The 21432-nt window shown below is 38.1% G+C and overlaps 1 protein-coding gene across 1 annotated transcript; it reads right to left on the minus strand.

Moving 5' to 3' along the window:
- Positions 1-2102: 2102 nt before the first annotated feature.
- Positions 2103-2549, minus strand: LOC109697036 (putative methyl-CpG-binding domain protein 3-like 3). The gene has a single exon (XM_020180400.1). The coding sequence runs from the start codon at positions 2547-2549 to the stop codon at positions 2103-2105; it is 447 nt and encodes a 148-aa protein (XP_020035989.1).
- Positions 2550-21432: the final 18883 nt, after the last annotated feature.

The raw sequence follows: 21432 nt of genomic DNA on the forward strand, positions 1-21432 counted from the left end.
ATGTTCTCTCTCCTTCTCTAGTTTGGATTGATACATACACACTTCTGGAAATGCTGGTGTCACGTCTCCCACCAGCAGAGAAGGCTGACAAACTAAACCACCAGGACAAGTGGAATTTTCATAGGTTGTTAGAGGGTGTAGGGATTCAACCACTTTGGGAAAGAACTTGGTTTCTTTTATTTTTTTTTTCCTGGCCAAGAGATCCTTTATTGCCGGGTGGGAGAGGGAGAGAGCCGAGATAGAGAGAGAGAGAGAGAGAGAACTTGGTTTCTTAAAAACGTTAAATGTGAGCTTTTCATGTAACCTTGCCATTTTATTTATATTCTAGAAAAATAAAATCATATATATATGAACAATAGAGAGAATGAATTTCATCAAAGTACATTATATGAATGTATGGGAATGAAACTCCTTTGTATAATTAATATATGCTAATAAAAAAAGAGTAAACTTAAAAAAAAAAAAAAAACTAACTAAACCACCAGGCAGAGAAACACAGAGTCCTGAGGGAGTTCTGGCCAATGGATTGCATTGATCCTCCCCAGACTCCAGAGCTAATTAATTCTGAGATCTGACTTTTTTTCCTGGTTCATGTCATTTATTGAATAATCACTCTATGGCTAGGAGAAGACAGGCAAAATGCCCTCACTCAGGGTCTATGGTAGGAATAAAGCCAGGGGTCCTACTGCCAAGGTGCATCAGTGAAAATGCTCACACGGTGTGTTCATTGTTATTACTCTAAGGTAAAAATTCAATGAGATAATAATTACATAACTGGCAAGGAGCTAATACCATCATATACATCATGTAATTTGCACATGAAAAGGTCCCATGGCATAAAAAGAAACAAAAATTAGGGAGTTTATAGTAAAATAAGGTGTTGGTGCTAGAATGTAACTCAGTGTACAGCACTTGCCTACTGTGCACAAGCCCTGGGTTACAGCCCCAGCACTACAAAATAAAAATTAATAAAAGTACAGGAAAAAAAATTAGCTGTAAACGGAAGCTTAATTATCTTTATGGAGTTAAATTACCATAGCTTTCAAAGAATCTTAGTAGTCGGGATCACCTCTATGTTCAAATGTAAGTATTATGAAAAAATATTTAAGTATAAAACAATAGTAGTCCCTCAGGTTAAATTCCTCCCTGGAGATTTTAATACAAATGAGTAAAAGTAATAAAAAACTACAACTGAACAATTACAAGTAAAGAAGATGAATTTAAGTATGATATATTTGATTTATTGTAAGAACTTTTTTTTTTTTTGTGGTACTGGCTTGAACTCAGGGCCTATACATCAAGCCACTCCACCAGCCCTTTTTTGTGATGGGATTTTTTTGAGATAGGGTCTCTTGAACTATTTTCCTGGGCTGGCTTCAAACCATGATCCTCCTGATCTCTGCCTCCTGAGTAGCTAGGATTACAGGTGCTTGACACACTGGTGCCTGGCAGTAAAAACTTTTGTAAATGGCACAATGTATCCCCTGCACAACAATAAAACACATGCATACATACATACATACATAACTAAATAAATAGTTACCAGTAAGGAAAAGCCTTTCTCCCCACGTGAAACATAATCCCACAAAACCATCCAGTGTTCAAAACTTTTTGCCCTTCAAAGACAGGTGTAACAGGTCCTGTCCAGGGTGTGTTGGGGGGTGATACCAATTGGAGAGGGAGGGGGAGGGGAAAGGGGGTAGGAAGGTGAATATGGTGCAAAAAATGTGTACATGTGTGTATAAATGCAATGCAAAAATGATACTTGTTGAAACTATTCCAGAAATTGGGGGAGGTGAGATAATGGAGAGCAGTCGAGAGGGTGAATTCAAGCATGATATAGTTGAAATATTGTATGTAAGAACCTTTGTAAATACCACAATGTACCCCCATCCAGTATAACAATTAAGGGGGAAAAAAAGAACAGGTAGGGTGTAACACCATCATGACTGAGGACAGGACTGAAATTAAAAGATAGACAAGTAAAATGGAAAGCTCCCTCTTGGTGACCTTTCTCCAGGGCCACCACTCTAGAAGGGTCTTTGGCAGGTTCTTCTCCTGGTTTGCATCTGGTTTTACAATCACTCATCTTGGCTACTCCTTCACTCTGCCTCCCTGGACAGGCTGTCTGCCTTCAAGGCCTCAACCAGCCTCTTCCTGGCTTTCTTCACCTTCCTCATCTGTCTCCAGATGTCTGCAGATGTCACCTCTTGGTGGTACAATGATGGAGGAAGACTTCCTGGGATTATCTGTCTCTGAAATGGAACCTGGCCAGGGCTGAGCTCTGGGCAAGTCCACAGATCCTTGGCACCAACGTGACCCAGGGACTCACCCTGAATTCTCAGGGAAATAATCTTCGAGGTGCTTTCAAAGTCTAGAGGAGTTAAATAAAAGCTGTCCTTCACTGCTGTGCACCTGGAGGCCCTGCAGTCTCCTGACCACAGTTTCTGGGGCTTCTCCAAGTTCTCCTCTGCATGTCTGCACCTGACCTCGTTGCCAGGGTGGACAGTGATTCTTGTCATCAGTCTCTTTAAGATGCAACTGGTCATCCTCACTGGCAGTACAGACCCTGCACCAGCTCTGCACCTGCCCTTGGTCAAATGGACCCTTTCCTTCCTCTTCTACGCATCAGGTCTCATGCTTCTTTTCATCCTCCGCAGAACACATGGACTCGGGAAGGCATTGATTGCAGGCTTCCCCACAGCCATGAAGTTTGTCCTGCCAGCGCCACTGCTGAGGTGCAGACAGGTTGAGAAAGAAATCTAGCTAATACAATAAATTTCAAATGTCAATAGATGATAAAAATAACCCTCATCATCAGTAAGATCAGTCATTTGCTGGTTTTAGGATCCTGTTAGCAGTCCTTTTATAGAGTGCTACATTTTAACATTTTGTCTTAAAGTTTTGGATTGGCTACATTTCCCCTCAACTTTTGAAAAAAAACAGTTGTAATTTCAATCTTCCTAGCACTTCCTACTCCCTGAAGTATTCATCTACTAGTTTTTAATATTTAAGTGAATTCAAAGATTTTGACACAAAATATTGGCCTCTCTGCTAGGCACATTTGCAGTCAATCCACCTCTATCATAAAGTAAGATGATCCTGAAACCACAGTCTCCTTTCATAGCAAAATATTTGGGATATTCTTTAACTTCCTTCATGTGATGATGAGCTCTTAAGGCCCTTTTGAGAGAATTAAGCTATGAACTGATAATGACCAAAGCAGCAGGCCACACATGAATATTAGAGGGTTGAAAATAGGACACTGTAGTGGCTGAGAGCTCAGGCTCCGGAACCAGCCCGTGCGGGATCACATTCTAGCTCTGTTCCCTAGTGGCTCTACCTTGTGACAGTCTTATGACTTCTTGGTCATGAAGATGATACTATGAAGTTGTTAAGCTTATTCCATGAGATAATCTGTATAAAATGCTATCTATGTGCGGCTGATACATTCATACATTCATAGTATTAATTATTCTAGGCTTTCCCTGATTCTAGGACCTCACTCTCTATTCTTATTTCCAAAGCTAACTCGTCAGAGAACAACTTACAAAAACATTCTGAGAACTGCTTTAATGGCTTCATAACACCTAAACGGTTTCTGTCTTAGAGAAGAATGTAGAGGAAAAGCATGTTATCTTACCAATATCCATTTCCAAGAATACAAAACAAATACATTCTCTCTGAAGCTGGGATTAGGAGCATGTTACTCTGCAGAAGATTGTAAATACTTCTTACCAGAAAAAAATAGATGCATATACTTCAAGAAAATTCTGAGCTATGTTAAATTTCCAACCCCAAATGCCAGATTTCTGATATCAAACATCAATTATGTATTTATTTCTTCAAATGAATGTCTTTTTTCTTTTCTTTTTTCCTTTTCTCTCTTTCTTTCAATAGCTGTTTTTAAAATTGTAGCCTGAATCCTAACTGAGTGATATAGATGATAGACGATAAATAGATAGATATAGATAGATAGAAAGACAGATGATAGATTGATAGGTAGATAGATAGATGATGATGATAGATAGATAGGTGATAGATGGATAGATGACAGACAAATAAAAGTACTCAAACGCAGTCTGAGTTCACAATAAAGCTATTGGTAAGTTTCCCACTATAGCTTACCTTATAGAACACAGTGCAGATGGAAAAGCACATTACAATGCAATTATGGCCTCTAGCAAATTTCACATTCCAAGTAATGGCTAGTTTGTTTTCTAGTTTGAGATTGTCTGCTCTAGACCAGAGCCCATTACTGTCTACAGCCCAACACTCCTTCTGGCTGGGGCCCCATCCTCCCACCTCACACCCAGCCTCTTCCATTCCTCTGTGACAGTCATCAGATGTCCTGTGGCCTCACACTGTCCCAACCTCATTCTTCACAAAACTACTTGCAGCTGATACCCAAATTGAAAGATAACAAGAAGCCACAACAGAATTCCTACACACCAACATCAAAGTTGAATTAACATTCTCTCTTCCCACCCTGTGAATAGAAACGTCTACATAACATGCTCTTAACAGGTTTCCCAAAATTTCCAAAATAGTGAAGATTTTCTCTTGAAAACAGATAGGACTCCAAGATCACGACTGATTTCTCACAGAGTCAGGATGGTGTGGTAAGTCATCCACAAGTTCTGCTTATTTGGAGACAGTACAAATTTATGATTATTTTCAGCTGAACTAAAAAAAAAAAAATCCTAAGCTTGCCAAAAGTCTCAGTTTCCCTTCCCCATTGCTATTCTTTCTCTGGACCTACCCAACAAAACTTCAGGCCCGAGTTAAATTCGGGGTCTGGCTTCTCACCCCGGATGCCTGTGATGGGAGAGATGGCCCCAGTGGCTTGAAGTTCTTCCAAGTCTTTCTTGGAAGAACATCCGGGCCATGGCCCCTCTTGTCTCCTGAAGCTTTCTGCTCACTCTATTTCCTCCTCCCCTTCCCCAGCTTGAGAGAGAAGGCTGGAAAACCCTCTTCTGATACTTAGACACACAGCCTTGCAAACCTCCCTCCCTTCTTCCCTTATTTCCTCCCTCCCTGTGTCTTCTTCAACATCATCATCACACACACAGAGCAGATGGAAGATCCCTCGACCTGTGAGAGAGTGAAACTCTTCTAGAATTCGAAGAAATCCTTCTTTGGCAATCAACTTGACTCTCTTTCTAGTACCAGTCAAACAGCCAAACTGTGACAAGCAGAAGTCAGCACTGGGTGTTTCTTCTTCCTTGTGACCTAGCTCTTCAACCCTGTGGAAATTCTTCCTTGCCAGTCAAATCCTTGGAAACTGCCCTCACCAGGATCGCCAATGACCTCCTGTGACTAAACACAGAAGACACTGCCATGTTTACTCCTTTGATCATACTGCACCATTTTGTCTAGTTGACAAAAAAATTGCAATCCTTGTTATTCGCTACGAAGAAATATATATCAAGAAATGAAGCCAGAGAGTGACAAGGGGAGTGAGGATAGTAAGTCCCCTTTTAAATAAGGAGTTTGACAAGGTGACATTTATGCAAAGTCCTGAAGGAGATACACACATAAGTCATAGGGATATATGAGGAAAGAAAGTTCAAAGCAGAAGAAAAGCCAGTGCAAAGACCCTGAGGTAGGAACATGCTAGTACACTCAAATTACAAAGGAAACCAATGCAGGTATAGAAGAGCAGAAGAGACTGAGGAAAGGAGGATGGGGTCGGGCATGGCAGGAAGGAGACAAGGTAATACAGAATAAATGTGCCATCAGAAGGGCCTCATTTTACTTCCAGTGAGCAGGGAAGGGACCATCTGTTCTGCATTTGAACAGCATCACTCTAACAAAGAACACAAGCTTAGGGGCAAAGGTGAACTCCATTATGAAGTCCACTCAGAACAGCAGCACAGAAGGGAGGGGCAGCAGTTGCAGTTGAAGTGGTGAAGTGACCAAATTTGATGGTGGGAAACCCCTTCTTCACCCTCACTGCTTAACAACCCTTTCCCTAATTGCTTTCAGGAAGCAAACCTCTCATTTTCCTCTACTGCTCTGGCCTCTGCTTTTCAGTACCTGTTTGCAGGCTCTTCTTCTTCCAGACACTGTGGTGGCTTCTAAGTCATATGTGGCACTCCTGTCACCTCTGCATGTTCCCCCAGATCACAGCATGCTCATCCTGGCTCCCATGAATTGACATCTCTACACCTGACACTCACACCTTGGTCCTCAGCTCCTGACCTGCACTTACCACAGGCCAGCCCCATGGGACTCTTCAAACCCTACCCACTCCAAAGTGACTCATTCATTGTTCAACATATTCAAAATGGACACATATTCAAAATGGACTCATCTTCTGGCTTTGCACACCTGTTCTGCATTTTGAACTTCTCTGTGTTGGCAAAGGTTACCTCCCTGCTCCCATGCTACCCAAACCAGAGTTGGGAACCAACTGAATGAATTGCCTGACACACACTGGACAACTCCGGCCACCAGCCTCAGGACACCTCCACCACCCTCTTTCCTGTAGATCAGGTTGTGCCACCCCACTGCCCCTGGTTACTTGATTTCTTTTCTGGCGAACTCTATGCCAGGTTCTTAATCCCAGAGTAACACAAATTCAAGTGTTCAAGCAATGCACTTTTTTTATGCTATGTAACTAAACTTAATTTCGATTGCTGTCAGTTTGGGGTTACCTATGGTATTTCAGCTTCCCTGTCCTTACCTGACTGTACCAACTCGGCACAAGGAGAATAGTGCAAAGAAGACATGGTGGCTCCAGGGGTCTCTGGGAGCATGGAATCTCTGCTGACCCCAGGCTGGATATGGGACACTCAGCAATGCCATCCTGCTGGTCTAGTTGCCCACAGCCAGCTCCAGTCTCCCCAGCCTACACCTCAAAACGGAAGGAAAATGAGTGTGTCCTGCTCCATCTCTAGATTGCACCACAAATGCAAGCACCAAATATCCTGTGCTCTTGGATTGCCTCATCTCTCCAGGGGCACAACCATGAATCTGTGACCATAGCGAAGTCCACCTGGTGCAGGGCAAGGCAGGGCAGAAGTGGGGATTTATTGACAGTTGGAGAGCCCAGCTGCCTCTGGGAGAAGCCCATACCCATCAGCCCTCATCCAACCCACTTTCTCTCCCAGCCCAAGTACTCTTAACTACACTTGTGTCAGAAAATAGCTTCAGCCATCACACACCGGGCCAAATCTAGTATTTGTGTATAAACTCCTGAGACAGTCTAGGTTCAAACTTTTAGAAAGTCAAGAGCTTTTAAAAGTCAAGTTTATTCAGTGTGTCAACTGTGCCCACAGACAACAAGAGATACTGCACTGGAAGAAGAGCGACATGGGCAAGGAGGGGGAGAGGCAGGGAATAAAATCTCCACTCATTGCCCACATCTCACTCCATGACACCTGGGTGCTGCCTTCTGGGTCTCCAGGCACTTTAAGTTCTGGAGAACTTAAACTGGGCCATTTACCCAATGGCCAGTTCTACTGCCTCAAGCCCCACCTGGCCAGGAAGTTTCTGGAAGGAGGTATCCCTCACTCCTCTCCTCATTCAGTGTACTTCCTCCTCCATCTCACGTCCAAGACCTGCTCCTTCACCACCATTCCAGCACTCTCAGATCAATTAATTAACCAAGCACTCTTAACTGCCTTGGATTCTGCTCCTGACCTCTCCATCCTGCACATTGGCCAGACTGGAATTCTAGCCACTACCTTCATTTCCACTCCTGCCTATTGAAACCCTTCGTCCCCTTCAGGACCAGTTTGGAATTGCTGCTCAGTGACTGCCTCAGGTCCATGGGTGGACCCGCCTCCAGTCTTTCCTGTCTCTTACTCACAGCTGCTCACAGTGGCTGCTCTATCCATCCTCTTCACACTGCTCCTGCTTTTACTTCCGCCCCCACCATCCCTTCTCCATTCTGAACTTAGTAGTGAACAACTGTCACTAGCTCCCCCTGCTGAAGCTTTCCACACATCTTCATCAAGGCCCAAACACATGAACCCTTGGTGGGGGCGGGGAACACATCCAGACCATGGAATTTCCAGGGGTACTTCCTGCATGGTGATGGTGAACTGAGTTTGACACCTTCACCTCACCCAACCATACACTGAGGTGCCTGTCATTTCAACGGGATTTCTGGAGGAACATAATGAGTATCTTGAATTAGTTTATTAATCTTAGTTTAGGAGCAGGCAAGAGAAGGGGGCTTAAAATGAGATGGACATGTTCTCACTGGATCTGAAGGAGATTTTCTAGAATATAAGGATAATATTTTTTTTTAAAAAAAGGATTTGATTATGTTCTTCTTTGAAGAGAAAATTTACCTACAACCTTCCTGATGTTGTAGACCATATTTTGGATTGTGATGGATTAGAATTAAGAAATCAAGCCAACACACACCATCCACCTTACTTGCCCCACTCTCCTGACTACTTTCTATTCTACCTTCCCCTACCCACTCTTGGCAACTCAAGTGGATCCAAAGACACAATAAGCCAACTGCTGGATGTCACAGACGAAAGTATTCTTTACAAGTTCAAGTCTGGATGCACGTCTGAGTAACAGAGGTGATGTGCAGGATTTTCTTCTTTATAACAAGTGAGGAGATATGGAGTCATGACCTGTTTTATATAATTAACCTAAGAAAGGACTTTAAGCTCTTCTCAAATTATGGACTCTTCAGTTTCTGAAAATATTTGGCCAGAAGCAATAATTATTTTAATGATTTAAAGTCCTGTCTGAATCTTAAGCACTTTACAAATATTCCAGTGAGGCAAAACTGGTTAAAAAAAAAAAAAAGCATCAGTTTAGTTGCCTGTGTGACCATTGACAAGAACAGATCAAAAATCACCTCCAGTGTTTTTCCTCCCAGATCCTTTATATTGCAACCCCTTCATCATATATACAAGTCTGGAACAGAAGTGAGCCCATGCCAGGGTTCACAGAGAATCACAGCTCATTTTAAACAAGTCAAAATTTTTTCCTCTCCACTTAAAGAGAGCAAGGCCAACGTTCCACTGTTTTAACTACTAGGTTCAGGACAGTGAAGACTGCAGTTGTAAGAGGCAGTGAGCATGGAGAAAAACTCCAAAGGTTTTAGGGACACACATGTGCACAAACACACACAGATTTTATGAGGCAGTGTTTACCAAAAGTTACTCATTATAGCTTTGCCTAATTTATAGATTTTAAATGTAACGTTATCATGCAAATACATTTTTTCCTCCCCATGTGATGAGCTCATGAATGAACGTGAGAAGGATGGGAGGCTGGAGACTGGGGTGGGAGAGGAAGTTGAGAATGAGTCAGTGGCTTGTTTTGGTCTCGGAGGCCATGCATGATGACTCTCTGTGTGACAGGGCACTGAAGAATTCCCCTGCAAGGGAACAGACCAGGAATGCTGCTCAGCCCACCATTGCAACAAAAATGTATGAAAGCGCATTAGCGGAAAAACAGATTTCTCAGTCTGATTACAGAAAGGCTTCCCCCCTACCTCCTAGATGAAGGTTCACCTTTAAATAAACAACTGTTACCCTCTTTATTTCTACCTGAAAGTGGCTTTGACAACTCATAATTAAGGACAAGATCTTTATAATCCCTTCCTGGTGGAATGTTTTTTCAGTGCCCGAATGCCTGAATACACTTCATTAGCGGGATATTTAGGGCTGGGTTTTTGAGGTTTTTTTTTCAGTGCTTAATTGGACTACAATTCATTTGCATGCCCTGAACATGCATTTGAAGTCTGAACGAGAACTGTATTTAGCAGCCTTTCTGGAAAGCTCGAACCTTTTGGAATAAAAACTGCTTATAAATACATTAATGAAAGATTAAAGAGCAAGCAAACAAATCTTGTAAGATTTAATGTAATATACAAAAATGAAAATTTTGTTTATTTTTACAGACAAATATTTTTAAATTCCTGAGCCATAGATTAGAATAGTAGCATTTGGTATTAAAAATTATGTATTTAAGATATCTTTCTCACAACTCCTTATGAATATAACTGGCTATAAAAACTTTTCTTAGTAATTTAAACCTCTTGAGAATAAATCTTAAATATAGTGACACACGTTTAAGTCAGTGATGCTGAATTTACATGTAATTGGAGTTTTATGAATAATTCCTTCTCCCCTCATTGAACATAATTTAATTAAAGTAAGAACTGTGGCTTTTTACCTATATAACATAATTGAAGTATTTCCTTTATCTGAATATTTGTATTTTAAAATAAATTTTAACTCACTATTTCAATATATGTTAACTATTACTATATAGATACTACCTTAAACAAAAATAGTTTAAAATGAGTGACTATATGAGGTTAATAATTACTAAAACTATTTAGTGTGAAATGTAGTACTGGGATGATTTTTATTGATAAGTTATTGTTTTGTGAAGAAGCGCCAAACTGAGCTCAAATTAACTGACTCTGTGTCTTTGTGTAATTAAGCTCCCAGCTTTATTTTATTTGGAGGACAAGTGTAATTTTGGTGTTTTGGTTTTTTTTTTCAAATTTTTACTCCTGGTGAATAAGCGGTGACCTCAATGCTCCAAACTCTATGGACCAAGTTATTGAAAATCACATGAGACACTTTGCCAGAAATGTACAGAATACATTTTGCATCAGACAATATGCAAACTTAGAGACATTTCATATTTTAGTTGGAGTTGTGGGTCAAATGGTAGAGCACCTGCATAGCAAGCCTAGCAAGTGTGAGGCCCTGAGTTCAAGCCCCAGTACTGCCAAAATAAAATTTTAAAAAACCCAAATTCTAGAGATATTTCCTATTTTAAGTAAACAACAAAACATCTCAGCAACATTGTTGATGAAAAACATGGTTATGTTCCTGGAACCATTTTTGCATGAACGTTGAGGAATGAAGCGATCAGAGAAATAATTTATCAGAAATAAGAAATCTCGTTTTTCCATGGTCAAAGCCAGCAGGAATCTTAATTCTGAAATGACATTCACGGGCCAATGGATGTAATTTGTTCTAGTTAAATACATCTAAGGAAATTTTTATTTTTTACCATTTTAGTAGAGACCTCTATCTCACATAATTGGTTAAGAAATAATATAAAATGATTTGCCACGTTCTTTGGCAGGAATTTATTTAATAATGTCTCTAAATGTTCATCCAGAATTTTTTTAAGTGCTTAGCAAATTGATTTTCAGTCAATGAACTCCAATAAGCTGTTCTTAGGAAAATAGTAAATTAAGCAGTTGGCATTTTATCATTTTGGTTAGAAAATATCCATTTTGTATAACTGTATAAATTCTCTCCAATATGAAAAAATATATAGGAAAATTAAAATGGATCTAGTAAACTGCCTCTGATTAAGTATATCAAGCTACAATTTTTCTATTTTTAAAGGCACATTTATTCTAAAAGTCAATCTCAAGCATTTTTTTATTGTAAGTTTACCAGCATAGATTTTTTTCCCCCAAATACTGCTAAGTAAACAAGCTGCACTATAAAACAGTGGTGGTTTGTTTCATTTCACACAGTATTTTTTGTTGGATTATTTTAGCTCAAAATGCATTAGTACTGTCTACACTGTGAGCAGGGTTAGGTTCGTGTTCACACTATTAAGAACTTTTTTGCCCAAGTAAAGTATGTGGGTGTGTTGCCAAGGATTTTATATGGAGAAAAATTGTTCCTTAAGTTACAAAATTGGCTAGTTAAAAAGACAGGCTCAACTAAGTGTGGAATTGGTTTATATTTTATTTCCGGAAGACCATGGTAATGCAGAATATAACCATGACTTATTTTATGTATAATTTTAATGTTATTATGCTAGATATAACATTTTACTTCTTGGGTTTTGGGTACTTATGGCATCAAAAAATACAAAGCTACATTTTACTCTTAAAAATTTTCAGATTTTGTAACCTCCTTTAATGACATGCAAAGTATTTATTAATCGTTTTAAGAGCTCAAATTTAACTAAAATGTAAATTCATAGATAAAAACATTAGACATTACTTTTTACTGAAAAATTTAAATTGTTGCAACTATAAAATCAATGTCTAACTTATATAGGCACTTTTCATTATTTGCATTTGATATGATTATCTGCCCATATTATCCAAAAAACTAAATGATAACTTTCAGAGTTTAATAAGTGAATAGATACAAAAATCAATAGCTTATGGGATGGCGTGCACTACGTAGATTTAACTCTTCAAGATATAAACAGACCTTATTTACAGAATGCTGTACACTTCTACAGAGGAATAATAAATGGTAAGTTGGAAAAAATTAAAAATTCATATTCCTAGGTGGAAAAATGCAGAAATATAATTCCTCCTAAGGTAATTCTCATATATTAATGGAAACCAAGTTTAAAAAAAAACATTTCCTGAGATGGAAAACACTTCCTAAAATGATTCTGAAAGAAATGAGAAGAATCACCCAGGAGTACTTGAAACCAAAAGAAGAGGGATAAGGTCAAAAATATTATCAGATAGATGGTATGATATTAATGTCAGAGTTGAGACATAGATTAACAGAGCAAAATGTTTAGAGAAATTCTAATACATGAAAGAGTAGTATATTGTAAGGAAGCATCATAAATCACAAAAGATGGATCATTTATTCAGCGAAGTCTTTCTGGAAATTGCCTATTTAAAAATAATTAAGAAGTTTTCAACTTACAATATACAATGGATTTATTAAAGAATTTACTGCAAGCAGTGAAATTCTAAAATAACAAATAAGAACAAATGTGTCTTCTTAACTGGTATGAGGGTTAGAACTTCTGCACATTAAAGAAAAAAACCAAGCACAAAACCATAAACAAACATACAAGTCAATATTTTGTTGGACAGGAATAATTTTGACAAGAATTAGCCTTCTTAATAAAGAATAAAAGTCTCTAAAATCACTCATGTACGAATAAACAGGAACATAAACAGACAATGCTGAATTAGAAAAATATTACCTATGACAAATACATCAAAAATTGTCAAAATCCCTAGGAGAGAAAAGCGCAATAAAACCAATGCTATTGTTTCTAATGTGTACCATTGACAAGATTTACTGCAAGTATGAGTTCTCAATGCTCCCTGACACAGCTCGCATCCCTTCTTTGTAAGAATGTAAATGTATAATAGTTTTAGGAAAGCAAGTTGACAATTACCTGAGAATAGTTCCAGTCTTAAAATCAACAATGATTCTGCTCCTAAAAGAACAATTAGAGATAGGTTCTCAGAAGCATATGCAAAGATGTTCATTGTGGTGTTATTTATAATAAACACCAACAACAATCAAAATGTGCAATGGTAAATAGTTAAGTAATTTATGACTAATCCATGTGATAGAATATTATATAGATGCTCCCAAAGCATGTTTAATGATCTAGAAATTTGTCATGATATGATAAATGAAAATTCAGGACTGTAATGTCTATAATTATTGAAATAAACTTTAAGTAAGTAGAAATAAATTAAAACATCGGTAGGCTTAAGTATTATATTCCTTTTCTTATTTATGTTTTCCAAATGTTCCGCAACAAGAATTTATTCTTTTCATAATTGTAAAATAACTTTAACTTTTTAAATAATATGACATAATATGACTTTGAAATTATTGAAGTACCAATTGAAGTGGTATAGCTAAACAGAAGATAAACGCAGACATATGAATACGTTGTTATTGTATAGGCATACGTGGTCATGCACCATCACCAGAAGACTTACATGGAATAGCATTCACCCCTAAGTCCATCTCACTTCCTGTTATTAGGTACTTTTCTGCTTTCATTAAATGAGTTTTCATAAAGCTTATCGTTGATGTGACATTTCCTCCTAACTATGTTTATGACCTCATCTTTTGATACTTCAAATTCTTTGCAAACACATAGGGTGTGGCTAAAACTTCTACTGCCATTTGTCATAGAACTGGTACTGTTCCTGGCTTTATTGTCACTTTTATTTGAAATGAATTTCCATTTGGCTACTGCATGGCCCTGGTCAGAGGCTTCTCTGCCAGGAGGTCCAGGTCAGGGTCCTGCAAGTTGCCTCTGCCCAGTGTGCATCTGTCCAGGCCTGCCTGGAAGGATGCTTCCTGCCATGTACTGAAAAGACTTTGTAAACAATTCAAGGACCAGGAACTCACTGCCGAAGGGGATCACTGCAGCCTGTGCATCTTTCCTTTCTGTATTAGGACTGGAGGTTGTCAATGTCACTTCCTTTGTTTGTTCCGAATGTTTCAAACATAAACTAAGACAGAGAGATCACACACTGTCAGGAAAGCTCACCCCTTGGATCCTTTCAGTGCCCTGCTAGAAACCTCATGCAAGATACTTGCAAGAAACTGATGCTGTGTATGCATCCTGCACCAGGAAGGAGGGAGAGAGCGTCCCACCCCACAGTCACTGGTGGAAACTGTGTCTGTCTACTCAAGTTCAAGCTCAATGTAGACCTTGCTGTTTTGTTAACGTGGTGACTGAGTTACTAATGATTTGTCAAAGAACAGAATGGAAAGCACAGAATCTGATTTGTTGAAGCAGATAAAAAACTAATCTGAAATATAGTTTACTATTCTGAATTTAACTAGAAATTAATAATTTTAAGTTGAAGACAATCTTATCGGCAGTTTAAGTTAAGGTTACAACATAAGGTCAAGTAGTTCAGTGATGAATGCAAGGTATTTTATTTGAATTACCCACTGTTCTCTCAATTTCTTTGTCTTACCTTCATGGCAACCCTCATCACTGAGAAAGTTCCTTCTAAGTCACTTTTTCTACTTTTTACAGTTCCTGGTTAGGAAAAGCTGTGTGAGTTTGCTTGAAATTCAAACATGTTAAGCACAGTACGTATATTGGCAAGCAAAATGTAGAATTAAAAAAAATATACGAGGCAACTTTGTAGTATCGAAGATAGTTTCCTTACCTTGATATGCTTGAAGTTTTAATGAAAACATAAAACATTCTGAGTCAAACATGGTATCATTTTATATTAAAATGTGTATTACTACCTCCTTTTTTTCAAGAAGAGAAATAATGTATCTATTTTTATTTGTAGAATAATTTGGTTTATCATAGGGGGGTTTAAAAAATCTGTCCAGATGCAGATTAAGTTAATAGTTTTATAAATAAGTTCACATTAAATATATAATTTAAGTGTCAACAATACTATTTTGACAAGATCATTATTATATAGAATAAATTTTATTCATTTCTCCTAAATGGATGGGGCTTTAAAGTGTTAGTGATCAAATAATTCGCTTTCAGAGCCTCATGCAAGTACTGTCATCGGAAGCAATCAATCTTCAGCTGTTGGTTAGAAGAATTGTAGACTTAAATGTAATGCCTCTGAAGTATAGCACCTCCACTAGAGTTATGCTTATGTTCTTTGAAGTAGGACAGGTTTATTTATTAAAAGGTTTTTTTAAAAAATAAATATTTTAGATTTAACTTTTAACAAAATAAATAACAGATAAAATTTTCTGTTATTCCTTTGGTTTAACTCTAGGATACAGACATTATTAGTGCCCCCAAAATAGGTTGCTATATTACGTTGACATCTTGTGGATTGAAGCAGCTATTACAAGAGTGAAAATGGCTCTTAAATTTTCATTTAGAACAATGTTAAAGCTGAACGAAAACTTGAAAATCACCTGTGGGTCCATCCAGGAATTTTTCAACTCTGAAGACTGAGGCAGAGAAAATAAACTTGTCAGAAATAGTTCAAGACTTTGAAAATGTCAAGGTAGTATGTCATTGCTTATGTTAACAGAAATACAATTCAAGGAGCAGAAAACAAATACTAATCTAGTCTATAACAGGACAGACATGCTTATTCATCGTTTGGTGTCTCACTCTTTTCTTACCTAAAGTTGGCATTACAAGGCTGTAGGCATAGCTCAGCAACACAGCATGTGCTTAGTGTGTACAAGATCCTAGATTCAATCCCCAGAACCAGAAAAAAGGCTACCATTACAATAAGACCTGTGGTTAACTTGGTTTTGGTTTTGTTTTTTTGTAGGCTACCTTTGTGCATACACAAGTGTTTATATTTGCCAAAAGTGACCCAGGAAAGTCAAAAGTTAAAATGATTCTCTACAGTGTGGTAAAAAGAATATGCAGAAGGATGATGTTAGAAGCATGAATTTTTTGAATAGTTTGTAATATAAGACTTTGGAATCATATAATTCCCAAAAAAGGAAAAAAGAAAGAGAAACACACCAAATAAAAATAAACTGAAATTAATTAACTTAATAAAAGACCAACGTGGAGCATAATTGTGCAGAAAAATAATCACAACAGGTTAACTTCAAAGTACATTTATTGTGACTTCAGAATGGGATGCATTCTAGGGACCAATGAGCTACATCATTTTAATTTAATTGAGTAGTCTATTTAACATTGGTATATTTAAACTGGCTGCTATATGTTATAATAGAGGACAAATCAATAAACATATGTTGCTAGAAACTAAGATTTTCCTGGTTTTTTTATATGAACTGTATTTCCATGTAACCAAGTAGTCCTAATTTATAAAGGAAAGGTCTTTGTGAATTTTTATTTGCAGAACAATTCCCAATATTAAATCTGGGAATGACAGAGTTAGAAAATAACCATTTTACTTCTCCAAGTGAAATAATGGACCAGATAACAATCCACAAATGTAAAATCATTAGATTTGCTCCTTCCTGTAATCCTGGCTACTCAGGAGTCAGCCATCAGGAGAATCAGGGTTAGAGGTCAGCCCAGGCAAAAAGTTAGTAAGACCTCATCTCAACAACAGCAGCCACAAAAGCTCGGTAATAGTGGCTCACACCTGACATCCCAGCTCTGCAGGAGGTATAAAGAGGAGGTTCATAGTCCAGCCCAGCCTGGACAAAAATGCAAGACTAAAAATAACTAAAGCAAAAAGAGGCTTGGGGGTGTGGCTCAAGCAGTAGAGCATCTGCCAGGTAAGTGAAAAGCTCTGAATTCAAACCCCAGTATTGGAAAAAAAAATCATTAAATGAAAGTTTGATGGGTCACAGGATAATTACAACATGTTAAGGTAAAAGTCCATGGTTATTTCACAGCTATAAAGGTGAAAAGAAATGTTATTTTCCAATGAAGGGATCAGGTTATCACCCAAATCCAACAAAAATGAGACATTAAATGTTTCCTGATGTTATGTAATGTGAATTCACGGAACTTACTTTTACCAGAATTGATCTTGGATGTCATCAAGCTTTAGTGCTAATTTCTAATTTACGTGCAAGACAGGAGTAGGAGAGCTGGTTAAATGATACTGACACCAGGAGGAAGCAATCAGGCAAAGCCAATATGTGGGATAAACTTTGGGACAAGGGCTTGCTGCAGAAGTAAAAATAGCAAGGTGTGAGAAGACTGCATGTGGGTCTTGTTTGGATCTTGATTTGGGGAAAAAAGTTTTTTGTTTTTTTTTTTTGTACTGGGAGTTGACCCCAGGGCTTTGAGCTGGCTAGGTAAGTGAAGTACCACTTGAGCCCAGTCCTGTTGCTTTTGGTTTGTTTTTCAGATAGGGTCTCACACTTTGGTTTGGGCTGGCCTCGGAGTGTGATTTTCCTACCTCCACCTCCAGAGTAGCTGTGCCCACACCTGGCTTGATTTTTGAGATAGGGTCTCATTAACTTTTTGCCAGAGCTGACCTTAAACTGCAATCCTCCTGTCTAAATCTCCTGAGTGCTTGGATCATGTCTGCACCTCTGGAATAGCTGGGATTACAGGTGTGTGCCACCATGCCTGGCTCACCCACACACACACTTTTTTGGTTTTCTGTTTGTTTTTATGTAGCCCCAGTCTGACCTCAAACTCCTCAACCTCTCAAGTACTTAGATTACAGTCAAGTGACAACACACTTGGCAAAAATGGTAATCTTTAAAAGTGACATTTATTAGCCACCAAAAACAGACATGTAAACCAATGAAACAGAATAGAGTCCCCACAAATAAGCCCATGTAGCTACAGCCATTCTCTACAAAGGTGCCAAAACAAGACAGTTTCTTCACAAATAATGTGAGGAAATTGGATATCCACATGTAAAACACTGAAAGTAGATCCCTGTCTCTTACCCTGTACAAAAATCAATTCAAAATAGATTTAAAACCTTAAGATCTGAAACTTTGAAACTACTACTGAAAAACACTTTTAGATATAGACACAGGCAATAACTTTCTGAATAGAACTCCAATAGCTCAGGAAATAAGAGCAATAATTTATAAACAGGATTGTGTCCAACTGAAAAGTTTCTGCATATCAAAGGAAACAATGACCTGTGTGAAGAGACAGCCCACAGAATAGGAGAAGATCTTTACCTGCTATCCATTGGACATGGGATTAATATCCAGAATATATAAAGAACCCAAAAAGTTATACCAAAAAAAGAAATATCCAATTAATAAATGGGCAAATTCATTGACTAGACAGTTCTCAAAAGAAGTATAGATGGCAGATAAAGACAGGAAATGTTGAACATTTCAAAGGGAAATACGAATCAAAATGACATTGAGATTCCAACTCACTCCACTCAGAATGACTGTTACCAATAAAACAAATAATGGCCAGGTACAGTGGCTCTTACCTGTATTCCTAGCTCCCCAAAAGGTGGAGATTGGGAGAACATGGTTGCAAGCCACCCTGAGGCAAAAAGTTTACAAGACCCCATCTCAACCAATAAAAGTTGTACATACAACATCCCAGCAACTCAGGAAGAGTATAAATAGTAGGATTGCGGTCCAGGCTGACCTAGGCATAAATTTGAGACCCTATGGGAAAAATAACTACAAAAAAAACATGGGCTGGGGTGTGGCTCAAGTGGTAGAGCACCTGCATAGCAAGGGCAAAACCCTGAGTTCTAACTCCAGTACTTCCAAAAAAGAAAGAAGGAAAACAACAAATGCTGGCAAAGATGTGAGGGGCAGGGAGGAGACCTCACACACTGTTGGTGGGAATGTAAATTCGGGAGGTTCCTCAAAACACTAAAAATAGAACTAACACATGATCTTGTGATACCACTCCTGGCCATACACCCAAAGCAATGTAAATCAACATAGAATTAAGGTACTTGCACACTCATGTTTACGCAACACTATTTACAATAGTCAAGACATGGAACCAGTCTAGGTGCCCATCAACAGATGAGTGAAAGAAGAAAATGTGGCATATGAAAACAATGGAGAGTTATTCAGCCATAAAGAAGAATGAAATTATGTTTTTATCAGGAAAACTGGTGCAACTGGAGATCATGATGTTAAGTGAAATAAGCCAGCCAGAGAAAGACAAATATCCTATGTTTTCTCTCATATGTAGAATCTAGATCCAAAATAAAACAAGTGTTTTATCACACAATGCCATCTCCATTTTTTTTATGCTGAATGAATGTAAAAGGAGATGACTTTTATGGCGGAGGGAGCCAGTGGAGGAGAGATGAATATGACTGAAATAAATTCTATGCACAGATAAAAATGTCATAAGGAACCCCATTTAAAAATTGTAAAAAAACAAAGAGGGGGAAGGGATACGAAAGAGTAATAGAGGGAGTGAATGTGAACAAAATACATTATAAGCACATGTGGAAATATCACAATGAAACCTTTTACTCTGGACAATTAAGACACAATATTTAGAAAAGCAAAAATGACATTTATTAAACAATGGAGGAACTTTGAATATGGGTTAGGTATTAAATGATATTAATAAATTATTATTACTATTTTGTGCATGGTATTACTATTTTGATTGGTAATTTTATTATTACTACTTAATGGCTACATGTCACTTTTTTGTATATTGAAATCCTAAGTATAAATACCCTTATGTCTAGAATTTGCTGTAAAATACTTCAGCAAAATAAGAAGAGAAGAGGTGATAGAAGATGGCAAATGTTGATATTTCTAGCACTGGAGACAGGCGTCTGGAGTTTTATTGCATTATGCATACTTAAAATAAAAGGATTTTTTAAAGGAAATGTAAAAATTTGTGTGGAATTAAACAAACAACACTGCTGCAGGGTGAAGAATTTGGAGGTCTTAATTCCTGAAAGTGCAGAGATGAGAAAAGAAGATGAAGATACACTCTGCAGTTTCTCCTCTGTATTTTTAGCAGTCCTCAGAGACACGACTTCGCAAGGCGGAAATTGCACCACGTCAAAGGCATTTCCTTCACATGCTCGCATACCCTGCCTGGTAACTAGTTTGTTCCTCAAAGAAACTTAACATGGCATCACAGAAGACAGAAATCTTTCGTGGTTTTTCAGACACTGGCTCCCTTCCTTTGTCTCTTTCTTCTCTCTGAATGCACATCCCAAATGGCTGGACCCAGATGGCAGTCCCACTCCAGCCCCAAGGCAATCTTAGATACTCGCTCCAAGGAGCCTTCCTGGTCCCCCAGCCAGGGTAGCCAGGGAAGCCCCTTTGCTTCCTCCAACCTCTCTACATAGCACTTGACACAAAATCTCAAATGTGTCTGCTAACTCCTTTAAGGCAAGGACGCATTTTACTTCCTGTCCTAACAACATCTGGTAAATGTATTCTCAAGCAGTACCTGCCAAACAAATGTGCCTTACCAGTCTTGGTAACCCCTATAAGATTTTCACTATCCAAAATCCTTGTTGTTAACTCCTTCATTAAGATTTAGAAGCTTTTGTTTAGTAAAAAGCCTGTGTTTCTCAAATAATAATTAATTCCTTTGTCCAAAAATATTAAATAGGAAAATCTCAGTAATAAACAATTAACCAGACTTTCATCACTATGATGAAATACCTGACATAAACAAGGAAAAGAGGAAGGATTTATTTCAGCTCATGGTGACAGACATGTCTGTCCCTCATGGTGGGGAGGGTGTGGCAAGAATTGAGCAGTCCCCCATCATGATGGCCAGGAAGGAGAGACAGAAAGCCTATACTAAATGGCTTTCTCATTTTTCTGTTCATTTATCTTGGTTTTTGATCCATTTTGTGTTGGATTTGTATATGGCACAAAGTAAGGGTTAAAGTTTATTCTTTTACATAGATATGTAAAAGAATTTAGTTGTTTCTGCACCATATTTGGAAAGGATATTTTTTTCCTCATTAAATTGTCTTAGCACTCTTACCTAAAATCAATTGATCACAAATGAATAAGCTTGTTTTAAAGGCACTTTATTGAGCTATGATGGACATAAAAAGCTGTAGGTATTGATGTATACAACTCGATGAGTTTGGAGATATGTGTATATCCAGGAAATTTTCACCATTAACTATGCCATAACAAATGCATCCATCTCCAATACTTTCCTCCCCCTCCTCTTCATTAAGTGCATTTATGTGTGATAAGAACACTTAACCCTTAACAAATTTTAATGTCTACAATGCAGTATTGTTAGCTCTAGCACTATGCTGTAAATCCCAGGCCTCTAGGATTTACTCATCTTGCATTACCAAATCTTTGCAACTTTTGATTAATACCTCCTTATAGCTCCCTTCCCCTGGTC

This window comes from Castor canadensis, chromosome 1 (assembly GCF_047511655.1).
Source record: "Castor canadensis chromosome 1, mCasCan1.hap1v2, whole genome shotgun sequence".
In the NCBI taxonomy this organism is placed as follows: Eukaryota; Metazoa; Chordata; class Mammalia; order Rodentia; family Castoridae; genus Castor; species Castor canadensis.

Coding starts and splice junctions, on each gene's coding strand:
- LOC109697036 (XM_020180400.1), bottom strand. CDS start 2,549: ATGACCAGTTGCATCTTAAAGAGACTGATGACAAGAATCACTGTCCAC.